General features: G+C 41.0%; 1 protein-coding gene across 6 annotated transcripts in view; it reads right to left on the reverse strand.

The window, feature by feature from the left end:
* Nucleotides 1–13,982, reverse strand: part of FGGY (FGGY carbohydrate kinase domain containing) — a 127,957-nt gene that overhangs the window by 41,727 nt on the left and 72,248 nt on the right. For all 6 annotated transcript variants that reach the window (XM_041421739.1, XM_041421735.1, XM_041421737.1 and 3 more), the window contains one exon: nucleotides 1,209–1,316. In XM_041421739.1, coding sequence (XP_041277673.1) covers nucleotides 1,209–1,316 — 108 coding nt within the window. The remainder of the gene's footprint in view (nucleotides 1–1,208; nucleotides 1,317–13,982) is intronic.

Raw genomic sequence — 13,982 nt, forward strand, 5'->3', positions numbered from 1 at the left:
CTGCAGTTTGTGACAGACCAAACCCACCTGCACTTGGGGCATTCCAGGGACACCCACAGGCCTGGGGCTGTCTCCTGCAGCCTCTCCAGAGGCCCCTGCAGCTCAGCCCTGAGGGCAGACAGGGTTTCCACAAGTTGGGCAAGGTGACACTGATGCTCTGGTTTTGGCTTTTATATTTTTCAGATTCTGTGCTGCTTTAGTGTGTAACTCTGAGATTCACATGAGGGCATGGTGAGCTCTCTGCACAGAGCAGGGAGAAAAAACAATTCCTGCTTCAGCTGGGCACCAAGGACAAATGATCCAAATCTCAGGCCAAGAGCACAAACAATGTGGGCTGAAGAGAGAAAAACAAGAAGGATGGGACTTCATAACCTAAAGCTGTAATTGGACAATTAACTCCAATATGCAAACGGAGCAGAACTTATAAAAATGTATCCCATGACCAGCCATCCATTTTGTGACCACTTTGGTTCATCTTGGGTGCAGCCCTGGCTGGGCTCTTGTGCTGCCCAAGGTGGATCCATTGAGGCCTTTTAATAAATCCCTGCTTTATTCTTTAACTCTGTGTAGCCTCTGTTCCAGGTCAGCCTTCACAAGGCATTAACAAAAGGAGATCCAGAAACCCCAGGGTTAAGCAGTCACCAAGGACTTGCTGACACTTTTGGACTCAAGCCTAAACACTGTTGTGTACATGCAGCTTTTCTTTAAATTTGATGTTTTATTTCTGACTGCCTTCCTGTAAATACAAAAATTCATTTTTTAGTGAACTCTGCTTGGCTTTAATTTTTATTGGTAAATTAAATTAACCTAATACTGTTAGATTCTTTTTATTCGGGGAAACAACTGAGATGATGGAATAATATGTTACCATGTTACTGTTCTGTCCCTATATCTTTCATTTATGCCCATCAATGAAAACAACTGATCTAGATAATAAAATATGTATCATTTTCTTCACCTCAAAGTCTGTGTCAGCCTCCTGCTAAAGCAACGAATGAAACTAATTTGCCTGTAAGATAATTATAATAATCATCACCACCACCACAAAAGGGAGACATGCCCTGTATATAATCCCTATCTCTATGCAAATTAGTAATACATAACAAACATAACACTCATCTAATTGTTAATTGCTTTCAGCAGCCTGGTACATCCCATGATCTTATGGAGATGTTTCAGGTCTGAACTGCCAGTCTCCAAACACTCACCAGTTTTCCTGTAGCACTCTGGCCTCCCTCATTCAACCACAATCCAGGTACCATGGCAGAGAAATACGGTCCCCAAACACCAGGCACAAAAATGGGGGTTTCACTGACCTGGAAAAGCAACAGAAAGTTCTAGTGAATCAAAGTGCTTTTCAAAGTAGGAACTTCACAATTAAAGCTTGGCAGCTATCAGAGTCCAATACCAAGACAATTCCTGCTTCTCCACTGGAATTACCAAAAGAAGTGGAGATGTACAGGTAGAAATTTACTCCAAAAAACATGGGAAAATGTTTTCCCCCATTTATATAATTTTTAGATTATAAGACACAGCCCACAACCCATTCATCCCTACTGAAGAACAGCTGGGCCTGGACAAACAGAAAGTAAGAAATTTCAGGAACAGGACCTGTATTTTACACCGAGAGGGAAACTGGCTCATTTCTCCAGAAAAAGGACTTATTTAGAGTGACTAGTGGGATACAGTACTCTGCTTGATTGGCATGAGCAAACACAGGCACTGTAATCAGCACAGGAGTTTCCCATCCTGTACTTTAGGAGAGCTCAGAATGAGGAGGGAATCCTGCTGACAGAGGACAGTGCTGTCCCTCGAGATCTGCCATCAGCTCCATGCTGGAAGTGGAAGGCCAAGCTCCAGTGCCCTCTCAACAGTGCCAGGAGAGTGGGGTGCCTCAGGTGCAGGCTGCACACCTAGGCTGGGATCTGCTTGGCTTCAGCAGCAAACACACCTGGGTAAAGACCACTTTCTGCCCCTTAGTTAGGCTCAGCTTTACACAAACCACTCCTAGCTGTGAGGGCAGATAAGGCAGATATCTGAGCAGAGTCTCCCAGGCATGGAGCAGAGCTCCACCACTCACACACCAACATCCCCAGCACAGGGACAGCCTGGCCCCTGCACTCCCTGCTTTTGTGGTTAGACCACTCAGGATGTGGGAGACACTGGTTCATTTCCTTTCTCTCCTTCAGAAGATGCAAATTACCAGTTTATAAGGGTGGAGGGCATTTTCCTTCCTCTTGCAGACTGGTTTCACTTTCAATACACCAGACAGACTTTCTACACTTCCCTCCTGGTTCAGCAGATCCCTGTCCAGTCTGCAAGCAAGGCCCAGACACACCAGGAACTGGGATGGTGGGACTTGAGTCCCAGGACTTGCTCCAAAGACTAATTCAGCCCCACTGGTTGAACGTGGAACTCTTGCAGTAGGGGCTGGAGGACACAGGCCATCCATGCCCTGCCAGGCTTCTCTTGGAAGCAGGATTCATGTTTTCTCTTCCAGGACCACATATATACTCTCAAGTGAGACACAGCTGTGATTTCACTGGGAAAAAAGAACAGCAGTGCAGTCCTACACCATCCCATGATTTATGCTGCACTTCCCACTGATGATGGCTAAATCTGCAACTGTTGTTTTCTAGAAGGTGGGAACTACTAACAGAGAAGGATACAAGAGAATTAATTCCCTAACAAAATCAGTCTGTATGTTTCCAATGCTGAAGAGCAAAAAGAGAGGTCTTAGTCAATGGGACAATGGGGTTTTTTGTATTTAGACCTTGCTCTTCAATAGCAAAATTCTAGACCCATTGAAAGACGCTCAAGGTTTGCTGTTGAATTCAATAAAGCCTGGACTTTACATCAAAACAGTTTTGAGAATAATTAAAAATTCAGGCCTGTTCCTGTTAAACTTGATGCACATTTTCTCTATATTTAAACAGGCTGAACATTAAAGGCAGTTTTTACTAGCCAGTAGGGAATATGCTGCAAGATGCAGTTTACTGGCATTTGTGCATCACACATGTTTAGTAAATACAGCAGCAGGGAGGTTTCTGCACAAACAATAGTCTGCTCAAGCCATAAACTTACAGTACAGCTGATTCTTGTCAGGAAGTTAAGTAGGAAAACAAAACAACAAAAATTTGTTTTTCAAAATACATCACCACAGTGTCAAGAAATGCTGATTTCTCTCAGGAACGCATCTAACAAATCTGGGAATCCTGCTTGGATCTCCCTTATCAGCTCTGATGCCCTGACTTACTTTCCTTACAGATGTATGTGTACACATGTGTCTTGTGTGTCTGTGCAAGATTTTGGCTGACTAAACCCATTAAAGAGCAAGAATAGCTGCACTGAATTTACAAAGGCATTTATGACTCCAAGTGGACGAAGCTACGTCAAAAACATTGCAAAGACATTTGGTTTTGTTTTGTTTTCTCTTAAAACTACAAATTAATACAGCTTTGAGTTTTCATCACCTCGATGGGGCAAGCCTTCTTTTACGATTTCAATAACAAAATGAAGCACAAGAAAAAGCAAATCCTAAAACAAGCTGATTTTTAGACCAATTCCACTTCACTGACCTTACTGAGAACACAGCATGTGGCCGAAGTCCCCAGTCAGTATCTGCTCTGAACTGGTGATGGAAGCATGGGAGAACCCAAACATCCCAACTCACTCCCACCCTACAGCCATGGACACAGCACAGTGTCCCAGGAGCTGACAAGGTACATTTAGGGCAGAAGGGGCCTGGAGTTTTGAAGGCTTATCTCAAAATATTTGTGATGCAGAGAACTTTGAAGGGTTCTGCAGTCTGCTGAAGGAAAAATCTGGTTATGGCAAAGGGATCAAGACTAAAATCTAAATGCTGTGTCACCAGAAAAAAAAATCAAGCAGCCAAAGGATATTAAAGGCATCAAGATGCTTTGTGAAATCAGGGGAAAGTCTCAACATCAAGAAGGGCAATAGAGTTTATAAAATAAAAAACAAACCCACACCTTTTTTCTGTCATTAGTCCACAATTTACCAAATTCTCCTGTAAAAATGTTTAGATTCATTAAAAGACCAAATTCTCCCTGCAGCCAGTACTTCTGGCCTAGTGTTTTGGACACTCACAGGAATTTAGGACAGGATATTTCCATGCTGGCTCTTCTCACATTACACTGAGACCTTCCTATCCTCTTACTACCAAAGTACCATTTGTACACATTCCAGCAAACTTTCAACACATGAACAGAGCAAATGAGGGCGTTGGGAATTGCCACACTGATGAATAAAGCCAGCAGGGCACTTGGTTATCAGTTTTGTTGCTGTGGGAACTTTTAACTGGAATAAAGAACACTGGCTGTCATGCTTGGCTTTACTGATGATAGGGCATAATCAGATTTCCCATTTCCCCCTTTCACTTAAGGAGTTTAATTCACATTTTGCAGACTCTGGGCTTTGATACACATGGAAAGCAAGAAAATTTGGGATAACAAACTCCTCAAAACAGACACACAATCCATGAGAAGCAACAGGGTGAGCATCCTCCTGTAGCTATATGCATCAGAAACAGCAAATGGTTTCCATTTCCCCTCCTTGAAATATTTGGACGGTGATTAAATCTTTCAAGCCACGCAGCAGCTGGCATTTGTATTTTCATAATAAAAAGTCCTAATTCTGTTTGAGTATACATCCCACTCAATCCCACTAAAACACATGACTAGACAGAGGCATAAGGTTGGAGAAACAGTGCAAAGTTTGCTGCAGAACCTAGAAGGAAAGAGAAGCACAATTTTCCAGACTCAGGGCTATTTTGGTTACAATAACACCATGTCTCTTTTACAGCTTTCAATTGCCTTCAGACATTCTTATGGTGATATAGGAGGATCAATGTCATTATTTTTTTTTTTCCTTTAATGAGCTTAAGAAAATCCTTAATCTTTTTAGTAGAAAAACAACATATGTTTCAGATTTATGGGCAATTGATTTTTATTTTTAAAGCAAATAAGAGATGTCATCCTTCTCTGGAAGTTAAAATACGAATTCAAAGGGAGCCTAAGACTTTCTGCCTTCCATTGAACTGAAATTCCTCCTGTGACACACTCCCACTGTGAGACATAGTAACAGTTATTATCTTTTATATAGAGTGAAACTGAAACACAGGATATCCTCTGCTAGAGGTGAGAGTGATCTCTGCACAATTAATGCAGCAGGAATTTGAAGACAGAAGACGAGAGGAATCTGAACCTGTTCAGACTTTGAGTCATAAGCTGCATCTATAAATATTTCAGCTGAACGTGTTCACACAGGGACTGTTGCCCTCATGGGTGATGATGCCAGCTCAGACAAGGATTACACCCAGACAGGCAACTCCACCTCACAGTTACTCTGTCTGGGGATGGGGGACAATCCTTTTGTGCAAGGAAATGTCACCTTTCCCTGCCTCCCCACCACACACATTCCTGCTTGCTCAGCCCCACTGCTTTGGATGAAATGAGCACTAAGGAGTTCCAAGATTCCTGCTCATTTCACAGGGGAGAAAAAAAGAAAAAAAAAAAAAAAAAAAGAGTTCCACACCTTCTGAAAGAGAGAAAAAGGGAAATAAAGTTCTCTCTGGGCGGGTTTAACCTCAGCGTGTGCTTTATAAAAGATCATACTAATATGTAAGATATGTAAACATTATAGAGCAATCAGAAACAAATGAAAGGATGAATTCAGTTTAACAATATTCAGCTGTGGTGCAACTGCCAGAAGGCACTTTTTGTTATGAATAGATCATTTGGATGAGTTACAGGCCAGACTTGAACCCTGGCGTGCGCTGGGAAAATCAGTGTCAAACTACCTAAGATCAGAAGGTATCAGCAGCACATCTGGCAGCCCACAGAAATGAAAAATGTTTTTAAAATATAAAAGGCTATATAGAACTAAGGTAAATTAAGAAAGGACCTGCTTAAATGGCATTAATATGAGATCTGTAATGTATTTAATTTAGATTAGTCCTTCCCACTTGCCTCTCCATTTAAAACAAAGGCAGGCAAAAAATTCCATTTCAGTTATAAAAGTCTACCTGGAAAAAAAAGCAGGAGAGGCTAATGCACAGCTGATGTGAGTGAATCAGAGGAGTCTTTAACCCAAGTTCAGCTCTCAGGACTGCCCCTGCATTCAAGGACAGGACAGAACAGAGACCTCCACAGACAAGCCTCACATGGGCACCCAGCCACGCCATCAAATGAGCAAGTGGCACTGTGAGATTTGTTTCACTTAGCTTTGTTTTCCTGGACCAGCCATGATGATCAGGCACATGCTTGTGCTTCCTCCTCAGCTTTATGTAAATGTTAAGGCAATCAGAGACAAGATAAAATAACACACCGCACTGGAGAGAGCAGTTTTGTGAAGTATGAATTTCAGCAATTTTCTTCCCTACTTGAAAGCATCTGTTGCTGGTGTAGGCTCACAAAAACTCCTTCAATAAAACTGACGGAGAATTTGGAGAATTTGGCTATTACCTGAAAAGCAAATCTTTATATTAACAAGGCATACTGCTATATCCATCTTCTGCCATTTTAATTTCTGCTTTTTAATACTGAGCTTCTGATATGTGGCAGCATTCTGCAATCACTATCAGCTTCTCTGTTTACCTGCAACATGCCATAGAGAGAGGAAATATTTTCTGTGGGACTATTCTTGACTTTCACTCACTTCCATGAAAGCAAGTTTAATCCTTTCTTCTACTTTTAGAGTACAGTCACATTAGAGTAAAAACTTTTTAAGGTAATTATTTGCTAAGGAGAAGCTAGGTCAGAAAATTTGTTTGAAAATCACCTCACTTATCAGCTTCTATAGCCAGAAATTCAGAATAACAGCTGCTTTTGTTAGGCTAAGACAGGTATGAAGAAAAGATCTAAGACATTAATGGAGAGAGCAGAGAAAGAAACAAGGAAAAGCACCATATCAGTCACCAACTAATAAATGCTCTTTACAGTTCTGGACTTTGATCACTGACAAGTCAAATACTTTCATTAACTTTTTTGCTGACTTTTAACTTCCAAAGTTCCTGACTGACTGTGGATTGAGAATACTGACAGTCATTCAATTCAGAGGCTTTACATGGATGCATAAAATCTTGCATTAAGAAAACTGTATCATTTTGCTTCTGCTGACAGATGGGTCTTATAGAGCTACTCGACCCCAACCCTCTGACAAAGAATGAAAGAGATTCATAAAAAAAAAGGAAAGAACTCAAAGGGAAACCCAATAATGTTTCATTTCTAGCTTTCTGGTTCAAACTTAGGTCACAGTAATAGCTACTGAATGTGTGATTTAATAACAGCACTTGCTGGTGGCATATAGATATATATATATATATACACACACACATATACAAATTGGGCAGAGCTGGGGCATGAAATTGTGCTTTCAGTGAACTGATCTACTCTAAAACTGCCATGCTGGCATTATTTCTCAAGCTTTAAATGGGTTTAAAACTAAGCTTCCCCATAGCTCTGGAGGCTATTTTCTAAGTTAAATGTATGGTACACCAAGTCAGCTTCTTAAAATATGTCCATTAGTAGTAGTAATTACATACTGAACACAAAACAGTATTCTAACTTCAGCCTGATGTAAGATATATTTAAGAAAATAAGGTTTTGAAACACAAGAAATGTACTTCAGGACAAAGGAAATGAAAATTTATTAATATTCCAATTCCTACAGGTCATACACTGCCAGCAATTTATTTGCTTATATTTTAAGCTCAGGTCCCCTGGCCATCATGGGTTTGCTATGCAGCTGCATAGCTCGTGGTGGGCAAGTCACCAGCTCTGCCACACGTGACAGGCTGGCATCCCCTGAGCCATCCTCAGTGACAGATTTACTCTGCCACGATATTAAGACCAGACCACAAAATTCTTGCACAGAGCTCACTTTATCCCACTGGAAGGATGGAAGTCACACAAGTGACAACAACAACAGAGAGAGGACGAGGGCTTTGGGGCTCTGCCTGAGCTCACCCACCCACGGATGGTTTGGTAACCTGTTTACAGGCAGCTGAAGAATTCTGGCTTAGAGGATACAAAACACTTCCATGAATGCCTCACTGAATATGCACCTCATCATTTATTGCCAAGGCTATATCACAGAGACCTGAAAAATTCAATCCCTGTATTAATTACCTCCCAGACAAAACTCTCAGTACAGCCTAAAACTAGGAGACACAAATGAGTTCTTGGGGACTTCTGTTACCTCTTACTCCAAGTAGTAACCTGTGTGAGAAGGGCAGCAAAATGTCAATGACACACATGCAGAACTATTTCTAATTTTCTAAATTCTCCATAAAACATTAACTGGTCTACAAACTAGAGGCCAAACCAGGTATGTGATTAATGTGCAATAAAGAAACCACACTCCAAGGGCAACTTGATTGCTTCATCTCAAAAAATATTTCAGGTGAGATATACACTGGGACTATATACTGCACAACCCAGCTCTATATCTAACAAGAATCAATTTGAGTAAAACTTCACAGAATTTATTAAACATTTGCACAGTTAGATTTTTTTTGCTCGCTAAAGAAGGAAAGGTATTTGAAAAAAAATAAAACTTATGATTTTTAATAAAAGAATAGATTGACTCATGATAATATTAGTTACTCAAATTTTAAGAGTTTATACTTATTGGTATAAAGAGGAATTAATCTAGACCAGCAGAAGTAGTTTATATTTACTGGCATAAAGAGAAATCCATCTAGAGAAGGAAAAGACAAGGACGATACTGGCTGTTAAAAGAGTTAGAACACAGCAATTAAAATGTTGTTTAAAACTGACAACAACCAAAAAAATCACATTTACCAAAAAAAACCCAAAAAAACACCCCTGTTTTACTCCACTGTATTTTAGAAATGCAACAGATCAGGCAGGGTATAAAGAGGTCAGAGACTACACTTGTATGAGCAGCTTTTCTGGATATCTGCCATTAAAACCAGTTTGAAGCTGCATTTCTGAGAAAAGCTTCTGACAGTGGCTGCTCTGGGGCTGAACTAACTCACTGCTGTGACCCCCTGCACCTCCTGAGGCCCCATTTTCAGGCAGCAACCAGGTCCAGCTTTTTCATCTGAGCTGGCTGTGGGTATTTTTTCCAATGGGCTGCATCAATTTTCAGCCCAAGGTATGTTTGGCATTAGAATGTCTTAGGGTACAGCCACATGAATAAATAATTATGGGCAAAACTTGGAGGTCAGTTGCCCAGCAAAACCACCTCTACTCATCATCTCTCTGTGGTGTATGGTGTGACAGATCCCAGGGACCTGGCACATTGCACAGGAAACCAGGGCCAGAAGTGCTGCTGGGAGTTGCTGACATGGTACAAATACACACTATAGATTACTCAGTTCATTTCTTCATCTGCCCCTACTCTTATTTCACGATCGCACAAAAGGATTTTTAAAATCTTATTTTTGCTTTTTTTTTTTTTTAACACCAGTCTTATGAAAGAAGCTGGCAATGATATTAGCTTTAAACATTAACCAGCCAAGCTGGACAACTGATATTTGTTTTAAGTAGAACAATACTTTTCACGTTATAATATCCTGCCATTTTCCCCAGGGCAAAATAGAGAGCAAGACTAGTACCTACATCTCCTACTGTAAACTTTTGACTTTCTCTCTTTGCACTCAAACCTCTAAATTCAAAAGCAGGAAAAAAATTTAAAAACAGGGAAAAAAGGAGAAAATTATACTGGAAGCAAAAAATGCTCTTCATTTTGTTTGCCTTACTATTACCTAAGTAAAAATGGAGAGATGTTAATAAAAGAGAAGCTGAGAAGGCCACGTCTGAATGTGCTCCTCAAGTCCTGTTCCAGTTCTTTGCTGGATTTTACCTGCTGTTTGCAGAAGATGGGAGCTGCAATGGGATGTGAGCATTTGGAATTTGGCCACTTAAAGCACAAGCTAGAAGAGAAGCACGGCTTAATTACAAATCTATCAGGAGCACTAATTAACCACCCTACCAGACCACCTGTAGCCACTTTGGGAGAAAAAATTACAGAGTGGAAATATAAAAATCAATGCTGCAGAATAGACACAAAGTTCTCAACCTTCTACGAGACCTCCTGCCAGCAATCTCCTGACCATGACTTTCCCCAGGCATTGTGAGCAGCAGACTCTCAGCTTTCACCCAGAAAGCATCAAAAAACTCTGAGCCCTATCTGTGGATCAGGGTCAGGAGTCCCACAGGTGGTAAAAGGGAGCAGCAGATTTGCCATCTTGGGAAGCTGAATCCTGAGACTCCTGTCAGAAAGAGGCAAGTCCTGGTTCAGTCTGGGATCCAACAAAGGATTGTCTAAAACTGTCATGCCCTAAAAGGGCTCAGAGGTCTCGGTGTGCATGTTGTGTTTTAGAGTAATGGTGCATTTGTGTAGAATGAAGAGTTTCACCAGGCACTGTCAGATGGATGAGAGACCAGATTCAAGAATAGGGAACCACCCAGAGAGGGGCTGGAGCAGGAGGATCAAACAAGTTCTGCATCAGCACAAGGAGAGCCCAGGAGGGTCTAGGGAGCAGTGCCAGATTATCAGATCAGAGTCACTGATGAGAGGAGTCTCCAGGAGAACAGACAAGTCTAAGTACAGCATCTGCTTCTGGAACTGTCCCTGGGTTTGCTGTCCCTGGACACTGAAAAAAACCAATCCTGGTGTCCTGCACAAAAAATATGCACCCCTGTGAAGTTTGTGCTCCTTGTGTATGAGGTTAAACTCCTGTTTATTCCAGGAAGCAGACCTGGAATTAAGCCTGGGACGACTTGAAAGTTTCAGCTCTGGAAGAAGTTAAATGGGACTGAATGCAGGGGTAATCATTCCAGACTCAGTCAACATCCACCATTTCCTTCTGCCTAAATCAGAGATGCAAGAACTTCAAAAGTCTTGTCAGGGACCCTGAAAAAATGCTCAGCTTTGCAGCAAACCCTTTAAATTAGATGAATTTTGACTGTTCCAAGCTTAAATGCTCACATCCATTTACTTCTGCTTTTTATCAGTATCCATTAACACTAAGCTTATTTATGTTTCAGCTTGGGAAAGTACACGATGGACACACAGTAGCCTATGATCCTTTCTTTGTATTCCCAAAGGTCAAGGTTTCCTTCAGAAATTGGTAAAAAAAGACCTTTAATCTGCTAAATTGTTTTCAAAATCCAACACAGAAAAAAAGCGCCCCCATTTGTGATGGATTCAGATGCTTTTTGCTAAGCACTTAAGCACTAACAGTTCTGCATTGATTTATTTTATTGTTTTATTTAGTGAAATGTCTGGATATAGATATACACATTAACCTTTTTTTTTTTCTTCTTCCTTTGCTCATATTTACTGTGTCGCCTTCCTTGAAATGGGCACTACAAGTGCTTTGATAAATGGGCTGAAAGGTTGTCTGGTTACCCCATGGCTTCTGCTTGTGTCCTTGCTGTTCTGGACCCTTCTGCAGCAGTGCTGCTCCATGACTCACTGCAGTTACTTCTGTGCCTCTCAAAACAATAGTTCACTGGGGATCCAGGGCCTCAAATGAGCTACAACCATTTATTCCACCCATTTATTTTTACTTCTCCTCCAGTGATAGATATTCACTGTCACAAAATGCCAGTTTGTGTGAAGATTATAAATCTTCCAGCACAGCCATTTTAACTCTGCACTTGATAATACTACAGTTTGCTGCTATGGAAAGTTAAATCCCTTAAAGCTCATCACAGCATGAGCTAACTCTTCTCATATTTAAAAAAAAAATAAAACCCCAAAAGCCACATAGTCCCTTCTAACCTGTTGTTAACAGTGGGCAGTAACAGGTGTCTTAGGGAAGATCACAGAAATACAGGAAATATACAATAATTTACACAAAAATGTCCTCCCAGCCTTCAGTGAGATAAAGTTCAAGCAAATTTCTGTTCTTACCTTCAACCAACACAAGAAACCAAGTCTTCAGAAGTGACTGATACTGCAAATAACCTCCAGTTTTCATGAAGAAAACCTCCATTTATGCAGTAGAAAATAAATGTACTATAATGACAAGTTACAGACCAGTGCAAGTCCTACAAGAAGATTTGAGTTTTTTAAGTCTCAGAATTGTTCCTATAGCTCACAGCCCTTCAATCTTCAGTTCTGGTTCCTAAACAAACATATCTCAGATATTACTTCCAGCAGAATCTTATTTTAGGGAACTACTGAGACCTCATCCCAAACTGAAAGGTTGGGAATTGTGCACATGGAACAGCTATGCCACAAGTAGCAAAACAAACTCTACCCCCACACTGCACTTGAGAAAAGCCCTCCAGGACCCCCAGCCAAGCTCTGAGCATTCCCAGGCAGACCCAGTCCTTGTCTCTGAGGCTGGATGCCCCTCCCACACACCTTAAGGACTTTCTTATTTATTTTTTGCATAATGCAGTTCATTTTAGAGATTTTCCTATTCCTCCACTATCTAAGTGTTCCTTCTACATCAGTGAAGGCCACTACCAACAACAGTATTATGCCTGCACTTCAATAAATCCTCTGCAGTACTCCTGGAGCTGGAAGCAGATTCTCACATTATATGGGACATGCATTCACACACTATTTAAAACACGTTTTTAAACATTTGAATAACTAAATGGGTAAATCCTGAGGATTTTACCCAGTGTTTATTCAGCCCTTACTTACTGAGACAAACTCCCAAGGACAGAGTAAATAGTGAGAGAGGACCTCAGGCCTTTACCCACATCTATAAACAATGAACTCAGCATAAACTGTGATTCCCAGCTGACACTGGGAGAAAAGCAGCAGCTAATGCTTCTCCCCACTTTGCTCCCAGAGGGATTACATGACAAAAGATTTACTTTCTCCCTAAAAGAACTTGCCCCAACCCAGATATTGCCCCATTCACAGCTAGGAGGAACTGCAGCAAGGAACTTAGATGAAGAACTACTGATTCATGAGATGATGAACAGAATTGGAAAGGGAGAGGAAAAGCCAGAGTAAAAGACCTAATGCCCAACGACTGATGGAATTTGCCTGAGTGGGGGAACTGTTGCTGTTAAGAAGAATAAACAGCACTGCATTTATGCCCCTTGGCTGTGACGCCTTGGCTGTGGAGCACTCTCATATCACACCTTGCATTGGAGGGATCTTTGTCTGCACAGCTTACTTCGTGCTCATCGTGCAAGTGAGGGAACCAAGGAAAGGCAATAACCTGACAGAACCACAGTGCAAACCAACTCATTAAACAAAATATGGGATTTGACCCCAAATTTTCACAACCCTCACTGCACATAAGGCTAATTCCAAAATTTTTAAACTAACAGAAAATTCTGAAGTTGTTTTTCATACAATTACTGTATTCCCTCGAAAATTCAATTTCTTTGTTCTACGGCCCAGAAAAAATCTAGGAGATGACCAAGAATATCCCTTATCATATCGCATATAATTTATATTTTAGTTATTCTTTTACAGTTATTGGAAGAAAAAGAGTAGAAAATTGAGTCCTTTTTGTTCTCCCTGAGATCTAGACACACAGAGCAAGCAGGCTGTTCAATAAATTCATGCCTACTCACAAAAACAAGAGAGACAAGGGATCTGGAAAGGTCATTCATTATACATTTGTATGCCTGTCAGCTGAGAAAACTCCCCTATGCAGCTCTCCTTGGAGCAGAGCACTCCAGGAAGACACTTGGGGTTGCTCAAGACTTTGGGCTTCAGGCCAATCCATCCTTCTGGGTCTCGAGAGGAATGATCAGATTTGGTTACCCTGCAGCCTTGACAGGAGTGTTGCACCTGTCAGATCTGATAGTACCACTTGGAAGAATATAAGAAAAGAAAACCAAAAACTTTCCGTTACAATGAAAGACTGCTGCTGCACTTTCATTAACAAAAAAAAATTAGAATGTTGCTACTTAAACAACAAATCAAAAGTAAGTTGCTTTTGTCCTGTCCCCCACAGTGGAATGATGCTGTCATGTCAACATCAGTGAAAAAAGGCAAACATTTAACCT

Source organism: Onychostruthus taczanowskii, unplaced genomic scaffold (assembly GCF_017590055.1).
Source record: "Onychostruthus taczanowskii isolate IOZ18803 unplaced genomic scaffold, ASM1759005v1 scaffold7, whole genome shotgun sequence".
NCBI lineage: Eukaryota > Metazoa > Chordata > Aves > Passeriformes > Passeridae > Onychostruthus > Onychostruthus taczanowskii.